Source organism: Anopheles maculipalpis, chromosome 2RL (genome assembly GCF_943734695.1).
Source record: "Anopheles maculipalpis chromosome 2RL, idAnoMacuDA_375_x, whole genome shotgun sequence".
Taxonomy (NCBI): domain Eukaryota; kingdom Metazoa; phylum Arthropoda; class Insecta; order Diptera; family Culicidae; genus Anopheles; species Anopheles maculipalpis.
The window spans coordinates 11,474,477-11,493,837 of NC_064871.1; the positions used below are offsets into that span (position 1 = coordinate 11,474,477).

The following is a 19,361-nucleotide window of genomic DNA, read 5'->3' on the forward strand; positions in this document are numbered from 1 at the left end:
GATGGTGATGGTTTGCGTTGCCCCGTAGCCACTTGATGATTCTTATTAGTGGAAAGCGCATCCCATTCGTCCGTTGCTGGGTGCGCATAAGTTCAAGGAAATCATATTTTACTGTAATTACCATCGGTAACGATGTACCCGGAAGGCAAGCCAAAGAACGAAAAAAAAAAAAAGATCGCGTCTTGGGAGCAGTGCGACATTTGCAAGAATCGAATTCGGTGCAAACGGCCACCGTCATTGAGGTTTGCCGACCGAGACACTAAACTAACGTGACATGTGTCAAATTAGTCACCAGCTCTTACTACCACCACTACTAGCATTTGGCTTCGAAACGCTTACCAACATAACTCACACTGCACTGGCCCATGCACTCACAGGCTAGCCACCCACTCCTGTGGAACAAGTCCAAGTGGTGGAGTCGAATTGCAGTCACGATTAATTTTTCAACACGTTCATTCTGTCTCGTGCACTTAACGCCAACCAGGCCCTTCAACGTGCACCAACCAATGGACTCTCCTTTTGCAAAAATGGAATATCTCAATTGATATAAACGTGTGCTTTTTTATGTGGGTAAATGTACATAAATTTATCATGTCGCCGGTGGGAACTCGTGCAGCGCTGAACTACGTTGGACACCGCTACCAGTCTTTCGCCTAGATGACTAATCAATAGACCGGCACAATCTGTTAGTGTCTGAATGTTTTTTTTTCTCTTTTTTTTGACAGCCATAGTATGTACTGCAGCTGTTCACAGCGTTGGGTCGGTTTCTTGACTTGTGCTTGGGCAGGCGTCACCACAATTTCGATTCCTTTTTGTAATTACGGGCTCCCGAAATGGACTCTTGAATTATTTATGAATTTGCTCGGGCGACCCAGTATTGGGCCTCGCCTTTGATTTTTCCCACCCGCTTTCGCATTACCTCTTCCCTCCCTCTTCCGTCTACAAACCGTGTTTAACTCAGTCGCTGAAAAAGAACCAAAAACACCGTGGAGCACCCTTTACATTGATGATAATTTTATCACATTACACGATCATTCCACCAACGACAAATGAACAATAAACTGCGCGACCCTAGAGACCTTGCGATGATAAACGAGCACACTTGCATCTGAGCAAATATTGTCGACTTTCGCCCCGACGACGGCCGGATTGTGATTTATCGATCGCATTAAATAAAGATAGCCTCTCAGCGCGGCTGCAAATGTGGTTCGATTTATGTATATGATACGAATGCGATTCGTTACTGTGTTGTCGCTACTCCCTGGGAGCGGGGATGATCATCTCCTTACCCCTAGGCTCATCCCACCAACTTTAACTTTAATCGAGTGTATCGCTGCGCTGCGTTACTGTACAAGTCTCTAGGACTGTTGTGCTGTTGAACCGAGGGGGACGAGTACGCTACATAAATCAAGCACGGAAGCACACGATTCCGCGTGTGCCAATTGGAGTACTCAGCCTCAGCCCCAAACCCTCACGATCACGTCCCCCGACATGATGATGAATCTAGTCGTACCACGCAATTGCAGCTGGTGTTCGGCTGGCGTCCCGTACCGTACTTACACCGTATTATGCCGGTACCACGTAGTCCGTCTGGTGGTTGGTGTGAATCGAACGACTGATGTAAACGATTCCATTAAAAGAATCCAACAAAAAAAAGCAATCCTATTAAAAAGTGGTAAATAAAGAAGATTACCAGTGCGCGATACACCGGGCGATGCACAATGACCATAATTATGTCGATGGACTGGACTGCTGAAGCCACATTCGTACACGTGGGAGGCACGGCATCGACTGGGAACGGGGATCGCCTTACCAGACGCGGTCGATACAGTTGGAAAGAGCTCCAAGTCGTCGAAGGAAACATTCGCAGAATGAAAACATATTGATTGAGATACGGCGCTTGCCCGTCGAAAGGGAGTGCATCGGAAAGCCGTTGTTCAGCGACCGGATCGCACATATCGACGATTTTCTTTCCGCGTTTTATGAATGGGTTTTAATTAAAACTTATCGAAACGCGAAGTGAATCATCAAGCCTCGGGGTGCCCGCTGCCGGGGTGGCTGCTGAGTCAATTTTTCATCACAGAACAATCATTAATGTCACATAAAACGTTCAAGGGTTGCGGTTGTCTTCTTCATTGCCACAACTGCCGATTACGAGTGCACGAATGGCACGTCTTTTTGTTTTGCCTTTCATCTGCCATTCTATAAAATGCAGCCGCTGAGAGTTGGTTTTCAAATTTATGAAAATAACCTGATAAAAATCTGCCAATTAATGCTAAATCATGAGCACAAAATGAAAAACAGGTTGCGGTTGTGGTTGGTGTTGTTTTTTTAATTTTTCGCTTCCGCTGCACATGTTTGAAGTAGAATTGTCGAAGTTAAATAAAAATATGGATCCACTGGTGCGCGACGCGATTTGGTAGAGTTTGAATGTTACTGCTGCTTAATACGTTCAGTTTTTTCTTGCCTTTCATCAAATCGAAACACCGAGAATGAGCTACAGCAAAATATGTCAACACGTTTGCCCATTACCCCGTGTTAAGCCTTAGCGTTGGGCTTTAATTAATGTAATTTATGGTGGTTTCTATTTACGGTTGGCTAAGTTTCGCCTTACCAGCACCGGACGGTTTTTTGTGTGTGAGAGGAGTTTAGTTTTTCAACGAGTCAGGAAGTATCGAGGAAAGTTTCATCATTGCGCTGTTAACCGGATCTCTACAGTTACACAGCCATTATTGTTATCAAATGTCCTATCCGGGATGTAGATGAGCCTTCGTCGACTTTGATAAAGTTTCGCGGGAATGCACTTTTCTATCCTTGCAAGCTCAATATTGTTGCAGACTCGTAATGACCTTCTAGTTAATCGTCCTGGCAACGGTTTCGCTGTACATAGACTCTGAACTTTGACATAGAGGATAGAGGCTTTAATGTATACGATCATGAAAGATACTTAAAAAAGGTAAAAGCAACAAGAGCATCGTTAGAATTATTAAGTTTTGTAATGCAAATTGCAAAATTCAATTAGTTTTTTGCCTCCACTCAAAACCGACCCAAAAGAGTTTTGTTCTGAGCAATAATGAATATCAAAATGATAGCGTTTTTAGCATTGAAGGGATTGTCAATTCCTCACGTTATGTTTCTCAGCTGCATTCTTGAGCTATCTGTGAGACTTCATTCGTTGTTCTTTTTGGCATAATCACACGTTCGATTCATTTATATGCCCCCTAATTTATGCAATCTTTGTAATATTCATATTGTATTTAATCTGTTAATTTAATCTTGAACAGCGAGCCAACTCTAACATCTTGTAACGATCAAAATATCTTTCCCTTGCCAAATTCATGCATTTTATTGTTAAACTGACACAATAAAACAATAATTTCCCGTTTCTCGCCTGCAAAACGACCCTGTTCACCATCGATAAAAGCCGCTTATCAAATGATGCCATTTTTATGGTAATTAATTTCATTGCAAACCAATGTTATTTATTCTGCACACCTTGCCACAACTCGCTTTTTAGCATCGTTCCGCGCGTTTTTAATGTGGTGCTCATTGAGCAGGAAGGAAGCATTTAAATAGGTCACATAAATAAATACGTGACGCGAATGTGCAATAACCGAGCAGAAACACACAAACACACGGCAGTTTCGAATCATTTTGCCCACACCGGGAATGGTTAAATTGCGAAATCGATCATTGTTTAATTGATTTGGTTCATTTGATTATTTTTTTATCGACTCTTTTATCCACTTTGGTTTTTTTTCTTCTTCCGTTTGGTCGAGTGCCGTTCCCACCGAAAGATCTTTTGACAAATGGGATTCCAGTGCGAATCGTGTGTCGAGCCGCATTACTAACACCTTCTACACCACCAAAAATGGATCTTGTTTTGTCAGGTGTTGAGTGTTTGGTTCGCACACTCTTTAGCGTCTGTGTGTTCGATCGAAGCGCGATGCAGCCGAGTGCAACTGTGTCCCGGTAACGCTGAACGTCGTGGGGCGAAGAAATCCATTCCACGCTGCCATGTCTCACTGCAGTGTGAGCTGACAGGTCCCTGTCGATGTTTAGCCGAAGCGATCAATTAGCGTCGATGAAAGGGTAAAATCAGCGACACGGGCAGACACACCGCAACATTCGCAATGCCGAATGCCGCCAAACGCGACTGATTGGCTTGTCTGCTGTTTTGTGGTCACAGGGGCGAAGGCGTACACCATTGCGGGTACGTGCTATTGAGCTCCTGCCCGAAGACGGTGGGCCTGTAGTGCTTCAGAGATGTGTGATTAATGCTTAATTTCCCACCCGTTCCCGGTCTCTTCTAGCCCCGGTGACGGGCAATCGATTCGCGACTTTTGTTACGCCATTTTCCTTCCCCCCCATTAAGGAGGGAACATACAAGCTTCGGTGGTACAGACGGTTTTAATGAGCTCCGTTTTCTTTCCCGTTTTTTTTTTCAAAATTGAATTAAGTATCATTAGCGGGTGGCGTATGAGTGCGACCTGTGTCACGGTCCGAAATTGGAAATGATCGTCTAGCCGATATTGAGCCTCCACCCTATGAGTTGGGGTTGGAATTTAATCCACCCCAAATCCGAACCTCTCTTTGCGAAGTGTTGGGCCGGAAACTTCGTGCTTGATGGAGTTTGAAATTGTCCCCAAAAGGCCATGACAGACGCACACACGCACGCAACAGTGCACAGCAATGATTAATGACACTGAGGCATTGTGCGGATTCGCTGGTTCGCCGGACAGTGCTGAAGATTATTGTACCATTGAACGCCCGTTGTGCAGCACAATCGAAGCATACAGAAACGGGGAGGGGGAGACATCATTAAGTCAAAGTGCGGGAGAAACACATAATCGAAATGGGTAGGCAAATTACCTGCCCAAAGCCACCCTTCGACTTGTGCCAACCACGTGAAATGGGTCCACATCAAGGTCATCGTTTGGGCCAAGGACACTCCAAACGCCATGTGTGTGTCGCTGATGGGCAAACGGAATCGCGCTTCAGCGCTTTCCCACCGCTAATGAAGCACAAAAAAGCCCCTTTCAATCCTTTCCCTTCTTAACTCGCCGGGTTTGGCCCTGGAAGACGTGTCGCAAAGAGGAACGCTAGAGGTCAATGAAAAACTCCCGAGTGTAATAGCCGCTTTCTCATTAAAGTGACCGGTCAGCGCGTCGTCCTTGCGAAGTCTGTTTCCGTGAGATGGTGGATCGTTTGCGTGATTGATGCGTTTATACAAATTATGTTTCCTTCTTTCGATTCGAACCGCTATGCAGCTCTGAATGTGTACGTCAAGAGCGACACAATATACGTACCTACGTTGCAACGCCTAGCTCTATGCAATCCGTGGACGTTTGCCGACTGTCATGACTGATTGTGTGTCTGTGCAATGAGATGCATGATTGGCGGGTATTTATCTTTCACTTTACTGGTGTTTCGTGTCATCACGAATTTTAGGAACCATGAGAGCACAGAAGCGTCCTGAGTGATTTATTCCAAACGACTTCATTATCGCGTGTGAGCTAATGTATACGGACCGGCCTTTGCTGAAAAGAGCAACTGCTTAGACCAGATACAGAGCGCCTGGTACGGAGACCGTCCATGACATTCGCTTATAAATTGCTCCACTTTACCTAACACCCCAACGTCATCCAGCTGAGAAACTCTATTCAATGCAAAGTAGCGTCAACAAATTAGATAAAATGTTTACCTTTTGAGGAGCCATTTATAATTATTCCTCTGGCTTTCGGGTTCCGTGACAGATAGGGTCCAAAAATCCCGAGGGGGTTTTGCACAGTAAGAACAAGCGGAAGCCCCAACAAACCGGAACAAACGACGACCATCGACCAATAGCTGCGGGAAGGTAAAGCTTTTGTTTGAATGTTTATGACATTGAATAAAACATGACCTCACTTCGGGGTTAAGAACTTCTCACGCATAATTTGTGAGCACTGGCGGTTGCAGAAGCGAACATTCGTTACTGGCTGGATGGCTCTATTATTAATGAATTGTAAAAAGATTCTTAAAACATCACCACAAGCTCGACCATTCCGCAGCGAACACTTTGCCGAACAATGGGCCTGCTGACAAAATGAAGGAACATTTTCATTTGTGCACAATTTTCCTGTTCACACACTGAATTATGCTTTCATTTACTCTTAAATTTCCCTCCTTTTCTGTTCGTTCAAAAGCTGGATTCTCTTTCCCAACTTCAATCGAAAAAAAAGCAAACAAAAATCCTTTTTTTGCTGACATTCCTTGACAATCCCAACGCCCTAAAGTCAAAGGGCAGCCAAAGGGCCACCCGAAGAAAACCGAGCAAAGGTGAAGCACAAAAGTTCACTTAAATAGATGATGACAGAGTCTTGACAGCGGTTCTTCCGTTTTTTTTCCGGATCGGATCGGAGAAATCCTGGCAGCGGGCAAACGGAGGGTGAAAATACGTACAGAAAGTCACCATTTTCAAACCACCTGTTAAACGTGGGAGCTTTCAAACGTCGCGCCATGAAGATCCGAACTGTGTGGAGGAAGAAACATCAGCCAGAGTCACATTTCGCTTCGGTGCCTTTTGCTGTTTCATCGAGAAAATTCGGTCACATAGACCAGGAAGCTCGGTTCGGTTCCGTCGGCGAATGAAGCTGCCGGGAAAACGTCACGTTTTCAATTATCTGTACGATCTTTGCGAAGATTAAATGACACATCAAAGAGAGCTGCATGTGGACGGGTTAGTCGCTCAGTTGAAGGCACACCGGAGTTCATCGATGGTGAAGAAGTGCATTCGATCTGTGAGGATTGATTATTTGTGGCCTTTTTTTTCTTCTTTGCTGCTCCAAACATCAATCACCATGAGTGAGAACTTAGCAAATTAACGTTAAACATGAACTCTTTTGGGGCGGATATTAAAGGGAGAGCTGGAATTTGGAGACCTATGTGTTTGATTTATTTACCTACATGAGGGTCAACAGTCATCCCGAAGGTTACGAAGCAGATGAGAAGGAGTCGATTAGTTCCGACGGCAAAGCATCCCGTAATCGATTGTGACCCACAGGTGCAACCTCAAAGGTAAAAACGGATGATCGATGAATCGTTGCATCCATCACTTACAAAACCCACAACCCTCTTCCCCGTTTTCAGTTGCTTAATCAATGGAACGCAGCGCACATTCCACCAATTCCGAGCGCTTAAGCTGGCACAACGCTCGAAAGACACTATTGTTTGGCTTGGCAGATTTCCTTGCACGAGGAGTCCAGCTCGAAACGTAATTTAAATCCCATCAATATTAATGCAAGGCCATCGGGGTGTGCAGTCAGTTTGTCTGCACCGCGATCGGCAATTGAAAAGCCTCCGCAGTGCAATGGAGCTATCCAGACAACGGCTACGTCGGCTTCTTATCAATACTGTGTGTCCCCTCCCGTGTATGTGGGCATCTGCAGCGGTGCATATTAATGATCTGCGCCTCCGGTTTTGTAAGTCCCTGTTCGCATTTTCCGGTAGCTGAGAACGTGTGTTTGTGTTGCTGTGGTTTGCATCATTTGTCGTGGGTTTCGGGTAGAACAATACGTAAGTTAACGCGCTGGCGGCGTTTTGCCGTGTGATAAGCATGCTGACGTGTGCTGATGCTCGTTTGTGATGCATGTTGGTCAAATATGTTCCTTGTTGTTAGGATGTTTATTGCAAATATTGGCAAACATTGATTGTCACAATATTTTGAAGCCAATCGTTTATACACTAGAACGGCCGGAACAGCCATTTTGATTGATCCTTTCAACTAAAAGTAGTCTTTAATTGTTAAGCAATTATGTTAATGTTGATGCATGATTTTTGCTTGACCAAAAGGATGTTCATAGGATGGATATAAGGCTACATCATGGGTAATTATAGTTTGATCAGTCCTTTTGACTAGGGCTTTATGTGTTAAAAAGGTGATTCTGGATAGCGAATATCTTCCTCTTCTTGTCTTAACGATCTTCTAGGTAACGCTGGCCATCGAACGGCTTACTAGACTTACCGATACCACGCAGTTAGAGCCCTTACTACGGGGTGACGGTTCCGGATAAAATATGAAATAAAATATAATTTTACAGTTCAGAGAGTCATAAGGCGGATGCTTTGGTTTTGCTGTTGCGAACACTCTGAATCTAAAAGGATGGAACATAACAAGATCGCCTTTATTGGCTTTTGATCTGTTTAATGATTTTTCAATGCTGGTATAAGCAACAATTAATCCAATGTTGATGCATAAATGTAAACTCAAGTAATATTAATTTTCAAAATTTTGCAGCGATATGGGAATAAATTAAACAACCAACCCGAAGTTTGCGAAGATAATAGGATTTTCTCTACTTTAACCATGATAGATTGGACGAAGCTATACAAACCGCATGTCCTGGTTTAAAAATATGAGGCAAACTGAGATTCTTTCACGTAAAACTCTTCAAACTCGAAATTTTCTATAGTATTTTTGACACTAAAACGACTGTAGCGGCAATCCTGGAAATTGATGAATTTGTTTGATCTAATATCTGGAGTATAGTAGATTATAACAGCTTTGGAGTTATTGACGACCCTAGATAATTGTGCAGAATTAGGAATTCTCTTTCCTCTTCAATGGATCGATGTTTGTAATCAAACAAAAAATCCTGTTTACAATAATGTTTGCTCTCGTTGAGGCGCTCTTGAACAGCTCGGGCAAAGCACCAATTCCGATCGCTCTAGGGTCGCTCTCACCAAACCAAGGTGCCAAGCATCCTATCCCACCCAACGCCAAGTGGTTGCAACATGAACACACTAGCCTCTATCGTCCCTCGAATCCGTTTGGCGGTTGTGAAAAATGAGTGCACAATAAGTCTTGAAATAAGATTAACGACATCATAAACCAACGCTTCGCGGGTACACGGGAGATGTGTATACCCTGCTCTGCCGAGACAACACTCGACAGACAGGACAGTTACGCGCGTACACTACACCCATCACCCACTGACAAACGGTCGTGACGAGCATAACAGGAGCCACTTTCCACAGAAAAGATTCCTTGGCTTTGTGCTGTGAACGTTCGTCTACTCGTAGGGTTTTGCGGAAAAGTTAATTTGCACTGATAACGGAAAAGTTGTACTACGGAACACGCTCCTAGCAATGCAAGTCCTGCCAACGAATGAGTTCTGCTTTCTCGAAGCTTGGCGTTAAAAAAAAACTACTCCTGGAGAGTCCTGTCTCCAACGATTCGTAGACTTTTTTTTTCGTAGGGAATGTGATAAGGAGTGCTAGACAGAGAGACAAAGAGAGAAATCCAAGGAGCTTGATGAGCCTCTAATTCATTTTACAGTACATTACATTAATTGAATGCTTATGTAACCGGAGCATGTCACCTATTCAGCAGCTAATTATAACGAACTCAAACAACTCTCACACTACTGATTCTGAATAAAAGGAAGGGCGCTGCTCAAGATTTCGGGCTCGCGTGTGTCCCTTGACTTAGCGAGCCGTTATTCAAACAGAATATCTCTGAATGTGCGATCTTAAAGCCTAACGAGCCTCTCTCGTACCAGCGAATGTAAATTCGCAACCAACATATATCCTAGCCCCGAAAGCCTAGGCCAGACAATTTATCATTTCTTATTGCGTCCCGTACAGTTTGTGCCGAGTTGGTGCTCAAGTGCCGTACCAATGCGCTTCGCTGACTCACGATGACGAGATGGCACGGTAGGGACGGTGATATGGGGGAGACAGAAAAGGAGGTGTGGTAGGTAGGTTACGCGCAGCAGGAAGTCCTAGTTCTCACCGTACGCGCTCTTATTGTGCTTAGCACGATCGGTCTTCCAGATTGGCATGCACGATAGTACCGTCGGGTGACTTGAACGAAGTAAGATTCCTATTTGTAGCGGACACTTCCATGTGCTTAAGGTCTGAACCTTGAGGGCATGCCAATTGGAGGTATCGTGCAGCGGTCAATGGACATTGCTCCACCTGCGTAAGCTCACCGATTGCCCCACTATAGCCGACGATGATCCGAGTAACCCTGCCCATGCCTTTCAAGATGTCAGAACGCGTGGGTCCGGCATGAGACTGCAAATCGCTCCAATGGTTCTTTAATGACAGCATCGTAGTATGGGGGCCCACATGGGGGCTCGCAATATTGTGTTGAAAATTCTAAGGGTGCTCGTAAGTACGAAGAACAGGAAAACAGAAAAGCCACGTAACGCTGGTCCAACAATCAGGAAGTATAAATCAAAGAATGGTTCCCATGCTGAGTAAAGTTCACCCACTAAACATCGACCACTGTCCACCTCGTCTATCATCGAGGTAAATGCGAATGAAAGCAGGGCGCACATGCTTGCTGGATGTGTCAGCATGCAGCTGTCGCGCGGTGCAACAGCAGCAACACCCCACTATTGACCTTATTTCCGGAAGAATGACGCATTCGACAGGAACCCTGGCTTTCTGACTGGCATTGCAATCAAATTAGTTCTCCATATATGCGCCCAAAATTTGACTGATTTGGCCTAGTGAAAACCACCACAAAACCAAACCCGCCCGCATTGTGCGGTATGATATTAATTGAACTTTTGCATTGTTTGGCAATTTGTTCGCTCCCGGGGAAACCGAATGTCCCCTTTCCTCAAACTCGCCAGGCCACCATTTTGTTTATTTTATCATTTCCCGAAACCAGAACCGCTGACGCTTTGAAATCCTTTCTGGTGACGTCGTCAGTGTCCAGGCGAACATTTATCATCATAACAATGGCTACCGGAAACCATTATCCAGCAAACAAACGCAATGATTACACACAAAGCTCGCCGTTCGTCTGAAAACCCCGAAAACGATGAAACGCAAATAATCCTCGAAACGTCGGGTCGCCGGGAGCTGCAATGTTTGTGCGAAATGAACTCCAATTCGCAATACGCAACAACGCGCGAGCACACACGCACTGCTGTGATCCTGAGATGACATTACACGATCCCAACTTATATCCATCTCGATGTGGATGGTATGAGGTTTTCCCCGGGATTCGGGGAAAACTTCCTGTCCGCTAACAAATCATTAATTTCTGACTCTCGCTCTCTCGCTCTCTCTCTCCGTTTGGCTGTGAATTTCGTGGTTCCGGGAATTATCGCGTCCCATCGTCCGCTTGCAGGGGATTTTGATTGTCAAATATTTATTTTTCATTTTTAACTTCCCTCTTTCATGCGGTCAGGACGATCTACCCGGCCAAGCCCTGCTGGATGTGGTTTTTGCGCGCCTGAATCTGATAGAGACTGCCTACTTTGGGATCCGGTACATCGATCAGGACAATCAGACGGTAAGTAGATTGGGTTGAAGCAGGGTGGTCGTTCAGGGTTGACTTGTTCTGACACTTTTTCTCCCCCTCCCCTTTCTGTTCTTGCCCTGCAGCATTGGCTGGATCCGGGTGCAAGACTTTCTCGCCAGCTGAAGGCGGGCAAAGTGCCGTACGATTTATACTTTGGTGTCAAGTTCTACGCCTGCGATCCTTGCAAGCTTGTCGAAGAAATTACTAGGTAAGTCCAGTTTGTCCTGCCATCTTTCCGTTAGACCGTAGAGCGTGGAAATGGGAAGACAATAAATTTGGGAATTAATTATCAACCCTCTCTACTGTTCCCTGTACGCCCTCCAGGTATCAGCTGTATTTGCAGGTGAAGCAAGACATCCTTCAAGGACGATTGCCCGTTTCGTTTGAGCTTGCCGCCGAACTGGGAGCGTATGTTGTGCAGGGTAAGATACAAACTGTGTTCAACAATTTCAGCTAACAATAACGCTGCTTGCGCTGGAACGTGTGTGTGTGTGTGTCTCTCTCTCTCTCTCTTTTACAGCCGAGCTTGGTAACTATGATCCACGCAAACATCCGCCCGGTTACGTGTCGGAGTTCCGGTTGCTCAACAACCAAACGAAGGAAATTGAAAGTCGTATCCATGAGCTACATATTCAGCTGGAAGGAATGTCTCCGTCGCAGGCAGAGTTCAACTATCTGGACAAAGTCAAGTGGCATGATATGTACGGTGTCGATCTACATCCGGTGCTGGTAGGTGATGGATGGTTATCCCCATCTTTATTACACGCCCCTAATCCTTTACGAATCGCTTCTTCGCAGGGTGAAGACAGTGTGGAATATTTTCTCGGCCTAACGCCGGGTGGCATTGTGGTGCTGCGTAATAAAACTACCGTCGCACACTACTACTGGCCTCGGATAGCGAAGGTCTACTACAAGGGACGATACTTTATGCTTCGCGTCTGTGATAAAAACGTAAGTATCGATTTGTGTGGGCGACAAAGAACCGAAACCATCTCCATACTGACGGCTGCTTCTTCGATTGTGTCCACCATTCTCATCCGCAGAATGAAGTTAGTACTTACGGTTTCGAAACACCAAAAAAGAGCGCCTGCAAGCATCTGTGGAAATGTTGCGTGGAACATCATTCGTTCTTCCGCCTGGTACGGGTAGCACCGATGCAGGCCACCGGCACACTTGCCAGCAAGTACAGGTATTGCTTACCGTTGAATCCTGTTTTCCACTTGAACTCACTTCACATGCCATCCATCTCCCGTTTTCATTCCATTTCAGTGCACGTTCGGAGCGTCAATCGATGAAGGACCTCTCGACGCAACAGCGAGTCCCGCCAGCGTTTACCAGGACACCTTCCCGCCGGCAGCCGCGACGCGTAATGAACGATCCACCGACCGAGGACAAGATGTTCGATGCACCGAAGTACATTCAGCAGGAAATCAAATCCGTTTCTATACCTCAACCGGCACAGTCGTAAGTTGCCCGATCTCTATTCCTGTTCTACTCAGGCACTCAACTCACATTTTGGCACCTCACGTTGTTTCTTCCATGTCGTTTCTCATGCCACTCTTCCATTTTGTTTTCCTTTTTTTCCCCCCCCATTTGTGTGCGATGCATTTCGCGTTGTGTAGCTTTGAGAGCCCTTATCGTTCTACTTGCAGCATACCGGCTGCATTGAATGGTACTACCGGTAGCAAATCGCAAGCCCCCGTCCCACCGGACTCACCGCGCAGTACTCGCAGTGCGCCCTGGATGCGTTCCCAGCAGCGTGGTTTGTTCGGGATCAACTCCAGTCCCAAGTCGGTACGTTCTGCGTCCACCCGTATGAGTGCACCGGCGAACAACAGCCGGATGCGTTCGAGCTCGGTTGAAAGCCACTCGTCGAACGAGTCGCGCTCGGGACGTAGACGCCGGCACAGGAGTCGCCGGGTGTCTGACAATGAGAGTGAAATGAGTCGCGGTTCAGGACGGTCGGGACGTTCGCACAACTCGCACCGGAAGCATCGACGCCATCGCTCCAAGAATCGACGCAATCGATCCGATACGGAGAGCCGTGATCGTAGCTACTCCGGGCATCGTCGATCAACGGATTCGATCGAGCTGGTTGATTCGGGTGAGCAGTGGTTGGAGGTACAGCGCAAACAGCACTCCGATGCCGTACCGAAAGCGGCCGTCATCAAGAGCAGTCAGGTGATGAAGGGTACGCATCCGGATTCGGGCATTATACAGCATCATCATCGTAGCCGGCGCCACCGCAAACATCGATCACCCTCGGAGAAGATCTGGTCGAGCGAGTTGACGAAGCATCTGCAGTTCGATCTGGTCGATACGACCGGCATGACGGAGGATCAGTTGCGCGAGATACCTTACACGGTTGTGGAGACGAATCATGCCGCCAAAAAGCCCAACACACTCAAGGTGCACAAAACTAGTCATCAATCGTCGACCTCGTTAACGCACCATCTGCATCACCATCAGCCGCACCAAGCGAGCAACAATCGTATCGATCGGATACGGGACCCGTACTCGAAGGGTGGCGATGGCAGTTTGGTGGAGAACGGCATTAACGGTGGCTCGATACGATCGGCTAGTACGATCAGTTCGTCGAGGGATTATGATCGCAACTCGGGGCTTATAAGGTACGGTTGGAATATTGAGAAGCAGCTTGGAGGATGTTTGTTCTGAACGAATTGCGATTTTTTCCTTAGGATGATGTCGAGTATGAGTATGGGGGACTTCATATCGCCGACTGGATCAAGTCTGAGTCCGCTGGACAGTTCAGGATTGCGTGTATCGCATGAGCATACCGATTCGGGTCTTGGAGCCGATCAGGATTATGCGTACTCCTCGGAAAGGTTAGGAATGAACTTAAGAAGCAATCAAATATGGCGTAATTTGATGGTGTTGTCCTCTTTTTACAGATCCAGCGACAGTGCCAAGTACGGTACGAACAAATCTTCCGGAGCATCCGTCACGTCGGGTCACACGAAGTCATCTTCGTCGAACACGATGAAGTCACACCATCACACAGTGAGTAGTAGGAAACCTCCGCTCTGTCCAGGTCGTAGTGGGGCATTGCAAACCAACCCTCCTTCAGCTATAACTCAGCAACCCCAGTCACAACAGCAACAACAGCCAACACAGCAGCAGCAACAGCAAACACACATTCAGAGCAAATTTTCCTCGGTACCTGGTGTACATAGCGCGAATGGCAGTAACAGTCGCTTGATTAATACTAACAACACACACTATCAAAACAATCACTACACCTTCAGTCTAACCCGAAACCCTCACCAGACACATCAACTTCAGCATCATCATCATCATCAGCAGCAACAACAACAGCAGCATCATCAGTATCGGCACAATTTCACTAACAATCTGGGTGGTCGTGGCCATCCGGCCGGTGGTGTGGGTAGTATAGGCAGCGGGTTAAGCACTAGCACATACCTGGACACGGTGGCAACGCTCTCGTCATCTGCCGCACCCTACCACTACTTCTTCGATGGGACCGGTTTCCGGTCGAACGTCGGCCCGTCCGGAACCGGAATTCATGCGCTCGGTGGCTCGGCTGTTGGTGGGTCCCGTGGTACCAAGTCCGACATCGGCGTACCAATACGCCCCAAGCGCCACTATCAACAGCTTCATCAGCAGCAACAGGCACACCAGTACAATATTACCAGTGTGCACAATTTTAGCCGCACGTCCGTTGCGACCGGTGCGGACCGGAAGCAGCGAAACCCGATGGTACAGTCACCATCGTTCAACAAGTCAATCGACTATCTGGAAAACTATAAGACTGGCGTGGAAAGACTTAACCAGGGCAACGGTAGCCTAAACAATAACAATCCGGAAAGTTTCACCGGACTGCTCGGCATGGGTGCCACCGGCAGTCAGAATGTGCTGAACAACAATAACAATAATAACATCAACGGACAGTCGACGGGTAGTAATGGTCCTTGGGAGGTTATCAACCAAGGTACCAAGGGTGAGGGGGTGATCGGTGATCAGGTTGGTCCGCTGATTTGTTTCGATTCGAACCGTAACCAGGATGGGACACGGCCGGAACTAGAGCAAACCGTGACACGTGACGCTAGCAGCCGTCAGTGTGAGGGCACTGTAAGTAGCAGAACTTTTGTACCTTTGCATGCATGTTTGTTGCTTGTCTCCTTTTAGCGTGTGATCTACTATCCGGTATCAGCGCTACCACTAAATGTATGCAAGAGTGTGACTGAAGTGCTCTAACCGTACGATTCGTATCGATTTGCATGTGTGTTGTTTTAGTTCTCTGTTGTTTTGTGCATGAAAATATCCCCTCACTGTAATAGCCGGTTACATTTCCCAGGCCAGTCGATAGACCCATTGACAACATTGCCTTAATAACCACTATTGAGGGTTTTTTCAACATAAATTTGTCTTCATAGTGTCTTAGCAGGCAGATTTTGATGATAGAGGAGCGAACAGTCGAGCAGAAGCCGCCCCTGCAGGTTATGCAATTCGGTGCTTATATGTTGTTCACCGTGTTTTTAAAATTTTCTTTTGCTGTTTCTGTATTTTTGTTTCAACGCGTTTTTTCAATGTTTTTCACTCTTTTTTCTTTCCCTTCCTTTTCCTCTCTTGCTAATGCATGAAACTGTGACATCCTTAACAAAAGAGCTAGGAAGGAACACAAGCACACATTTTTACTGACGAGCGTACTTGTTCTAGTTTTTCTCCGACCGTTTGGCTTTTCCGAACGTGGGAAAGTTTTTCCCCGCGGTACGGTTGGAGAAAAATGCATAAGAAAGTGGGAGTAAAAAAGTGGTTCTGTTCAACTTCAGACCCAAACCCTGATTGAGCAGGAGAAAATACAAGGAAAAAAGTTAACGGAACGGTAAAGCAAAACATGTTTCCACATCCTGCACTCCAGCAGAGCTTTTCACCAACACCAACAAGTTGGTCTTGTTGCGCTTATTATTGATCCCCATTCCTAGTGGACTGAGTGGTGCTGCCTTGCTACCTGGTGGCTTTTCAGTCCATGCTACCGGCGCTCCATGAACCGTTTGATGCATTTGATGCAATGCTTCAGCGAACAAAGGAACCGTCACATCGGTTCTGCTCTTACACGTTTTTCGAGCTACTATAGCAATCCATTTTTTCCGCGGTCCACAATATCCATCGCGCCATTATCAACGTGTGAGCGCACGCGTGTATGTGTATGTAATGAGAATCCCGGGGAAAACGGAAAGGCAATCAGAAACGAATGTCGAGGAAGCAAAAATGAGCACTGAATTTGGATGCAGCTTGGTGCGCTGCCTTCCGGTTTTTCCCACCCAGTGCAGCTTTTTCTTTTGGCTTTTCATAAGCATTCTTCCGTGTTCCGGTTTCTTTTTCCCTTCCCTGTCACCCGTTGACGCCAGGTGCACACGCTTCGCATCACGTGTTGCTTTTCCAACCGAACCAAAATACCCAGTGACAGTAGAAGAAACACGCCGCGTGTCGGCGCAACCGACGGGAGTGAAAGTTGTGTATGCGTTTTCCTCCGCTTTGTGTTTTGTTTTGTGTTCCTTAACTCTCTCTCTCTATCTCTCTCTCTCTATCTCTCTCTCTCTCTCTCTCTCTCTCTTTCTCTCTCTATCTCTTCACTTTACATCCACCGACAATGCCTTACGGTACGGTAACAGTTCGTTTGTTTTGTGGGATAAGTAAACGATGTAAAAGTTTACCTTTAACGTTCATCCTTTTGCTTCCGTTTCCGCGATCTTGCCTCCGCGCTGGTTGCGAGGGCTTATTGTACGAGAAGCTTTTCGACTTTTTAGTAAGGACTAAAATTGCATGCAGCGTGCTCGTAGCCCTGGAAATATTCTAGGACACTCATGTACGCTGGGGCAAAAAGCTTCTTTAGACCGTTCCTTGTTTTGTTAGGGTTTGTGTTTTTTTTTTAATTCTGTGGACCAGCCCAAGCGAAACCAATAGCTGCCCCAGTTTACTTGGGCAATAGTTATGTTATTTTTTGCTGTGCCATAAATGGAATCTAGCCTAGACTGGAGTTGATATAATCGATTGCTTTAAAGCTGCTTTTTTGTTGTTTTAGTTTACTAGAATACAAGAGAAGATTGATATTGAGTAGTTATTTAAGGAGAATTTGCATGGAACTATGAACTTCGCATTACAAAACGTCAAAGAAATTTTGATAAAGCCTTTTTCGTACTCTGCTTTGCAGAACGCAGGAAAACATTGATATTGAGTAGATATTTATGAGAGTGAGCCTGAGAGAATGTACTTTACAATATAAATCATCAAAGTAATGTTTTAGAGCTGTTTGCTCGTAGCTTTGGTCGATTAGTATGGATCGAAAGACAGCTATAAAGCTATGATTTGTTTTAAATCGATTTCGCCCAAAAGTATGCAATTTACCAAACAAAATGTCTTTAACATTGTGGTAACACGTTACAATATTGTTACGCATTGTATTTCAATTTGCTTTTAGTACCTTTCCATTACACAGGGTTCGGTTCCATTTACTGGAATAATAGAATCACTTGAGGGAAAGTGTTTCAAACGCATAATTGAGTATTTCAAGCCAGTTGTGGAAATTTGCTACCAAATAATAGAATTTGCAAAAAAAAAAGAAGAAGAATAGTTTTCACAAGGCAGGACCGGCGATCAGTTGCCCTCCGAGCCGTTCGGTCGTAGTGAAGACTCACTGTCCAACTAAGTGATATTGATAATTTTAGTAAAGCAAGAATGGAATCTCACATTAACTGGCTAGAAATTTTAAGAAGCAGTAGAAGTGGACAAAAAATTACAACGATTTGTTGCTGTAAACCCGTTCAAATGTGAATGATACATCGTGCTAATGTAGACAAACTATTTGATGATCTTTTTCATTTTAGCTTATTTAACACAAGAGAACCAAGCGTTCGGCAAAAAAGCCACAATCGAGGTGCAAATCTCTTCAAACTGAATGCAAAATTCTACTATACGATTGCAAAGTTCCACAAGAGGCCTGAAATATCCTAATATTCATTTTAAAAAATTCCATTAAGCTATTTATATGTTCAGTCATATAGATCGAAAACCTGTAAATCCTTCCAAAAGGACAGAATATGAATTATTTATTAGTTTCCACCAAATATCCCACCTCTGCATGTCCAGTCTCGTTGCATGTTTTTCTATGTGTGTTTTAATCACCTGCCGTTGTAGCAGTTTTGGTAATTTATTATTTTATATTGTTATTGTCTTTTTAACCACTCGCCCCACCTGGCCTGCACAATGCATCCTTCTAACATTGCATGTCCCACTTTTGGCTTTTGACCGTTCGTACGCAACAGTTCGATCATCCATTTGAACGTGATCGACAGCTGATCCTGCGTCTAATAAAGCGATTGCGCTCGTTTTCTCTTGTTTCCTCCTTACCACTACTTCGTTCCGTTTGGTAAACACCACTAGAATGCCACCCGGTCCGTGGGTGCCCCGACGACAGGCGGTGGCGAAAATGGCAACATGCAAACCGAGCGGGGTGTAAACGGTTCACCTGCCGCCGGCCAACAGTCGGCCAACGGTAGTGGGATGCAGGGTGGTGCACAGGGTGCGCGTAACAGTCCGACCAAAGCGGGCACCGATTCGGTGCGATTGACCAAACCCAGGGCCCTGGTCGGGTCCAGCCCGGCACGGTTCGGTCTCGGTAAGAACAGCAACCATCGTTCGTCCAGCTTAGAACTGATACTAACACCTATCATACAGAGCCGACGGTAAGTAGAGCACCGGGGTGATGGGTTTGATTTATATCTTTTGGAGTGTCCAGCACAAGACTCGGGTGTATAAATGTTTGAGGTGTTTTCAGATGCTTAGTACAAAGTAGATAGTTTAGATTGGCGTGTATCAAGTATGTTTCATTGCTGAGTACCAGCTGTCTTAGAAGCATCCATGACACTTAAAACGCGTACTTACATACTGAACCTTTGCTTTGATATTTTCGGGAGAAACAATATTAAAAGTGTAGCTGTAGTAATGCTTTCAAACATCACCCTTGCCTTATGTTCCAAGATTTGGTAATTGCCTTTTTGAACTAGATTACTAGAAATGTCTT

The 19,361-nt window shown here is 45.7% G+C and overlaps 2 protein-coding genes across 3 annotated transcripts in view; one reads left to right on the top strand and one right to left on the bottom strand.

Moving 5' to 3' along the window:
* Positions 1-19,027, top strand: part of LOC126559679 (GATA zinc finger domain-containing protein 14) — a 55,680-nt gene extending 36,653 nt beyond the window's left edge. Inside the window, exons 2-12 of the mRNA XM_050215849.1 lie at positions 11,186-11,290; positions 11,383-11,507; positions 11,624-11,721; positions 11,820-12,028; positions 12,098-12,250; positions 12,343-12,488; positions 12,569-12,763; positions 12,922-13,929; positions 13,999-14,145; positions 14,212-15,409; positions 18,722-19,027. Of these exons, the coding sequence (XP_050071806.1) occupies positions 11,186-11,290; positions 11,383-11,507; positions 11,624-11,721; positions 11,820-12,028; positions 12,098-12,250; positions 12,343-12,488; positions 12,569-12,763; positions 12,922-13,929; positions 13,999-14,145; positions 14,212-15,409; positions 18,722-19,027 (3,690 nt within the window). The remainder of the gene's footprint in view (positions 1-11,185; positions 11,291-11,382; positions 11,508-11,623; positions 11,722-11,819; positions 12,029-12,097; positions 12,251-12,342; positions 12,489-12,568; positions 12,764-12,921; positions 13,930-13,998; positions 14,146-14,211; positions 15,410-18,721) is intronic.
* Positions 1-19,361, bottom strand: part of LOC126558824 (pyridoxal phosphate homeostasis protein) — a 445,790-nt gene that overhangs the window by 343,736 nt on the left and 82,693 nt on the right. The window lies entirely within an intron of this gene.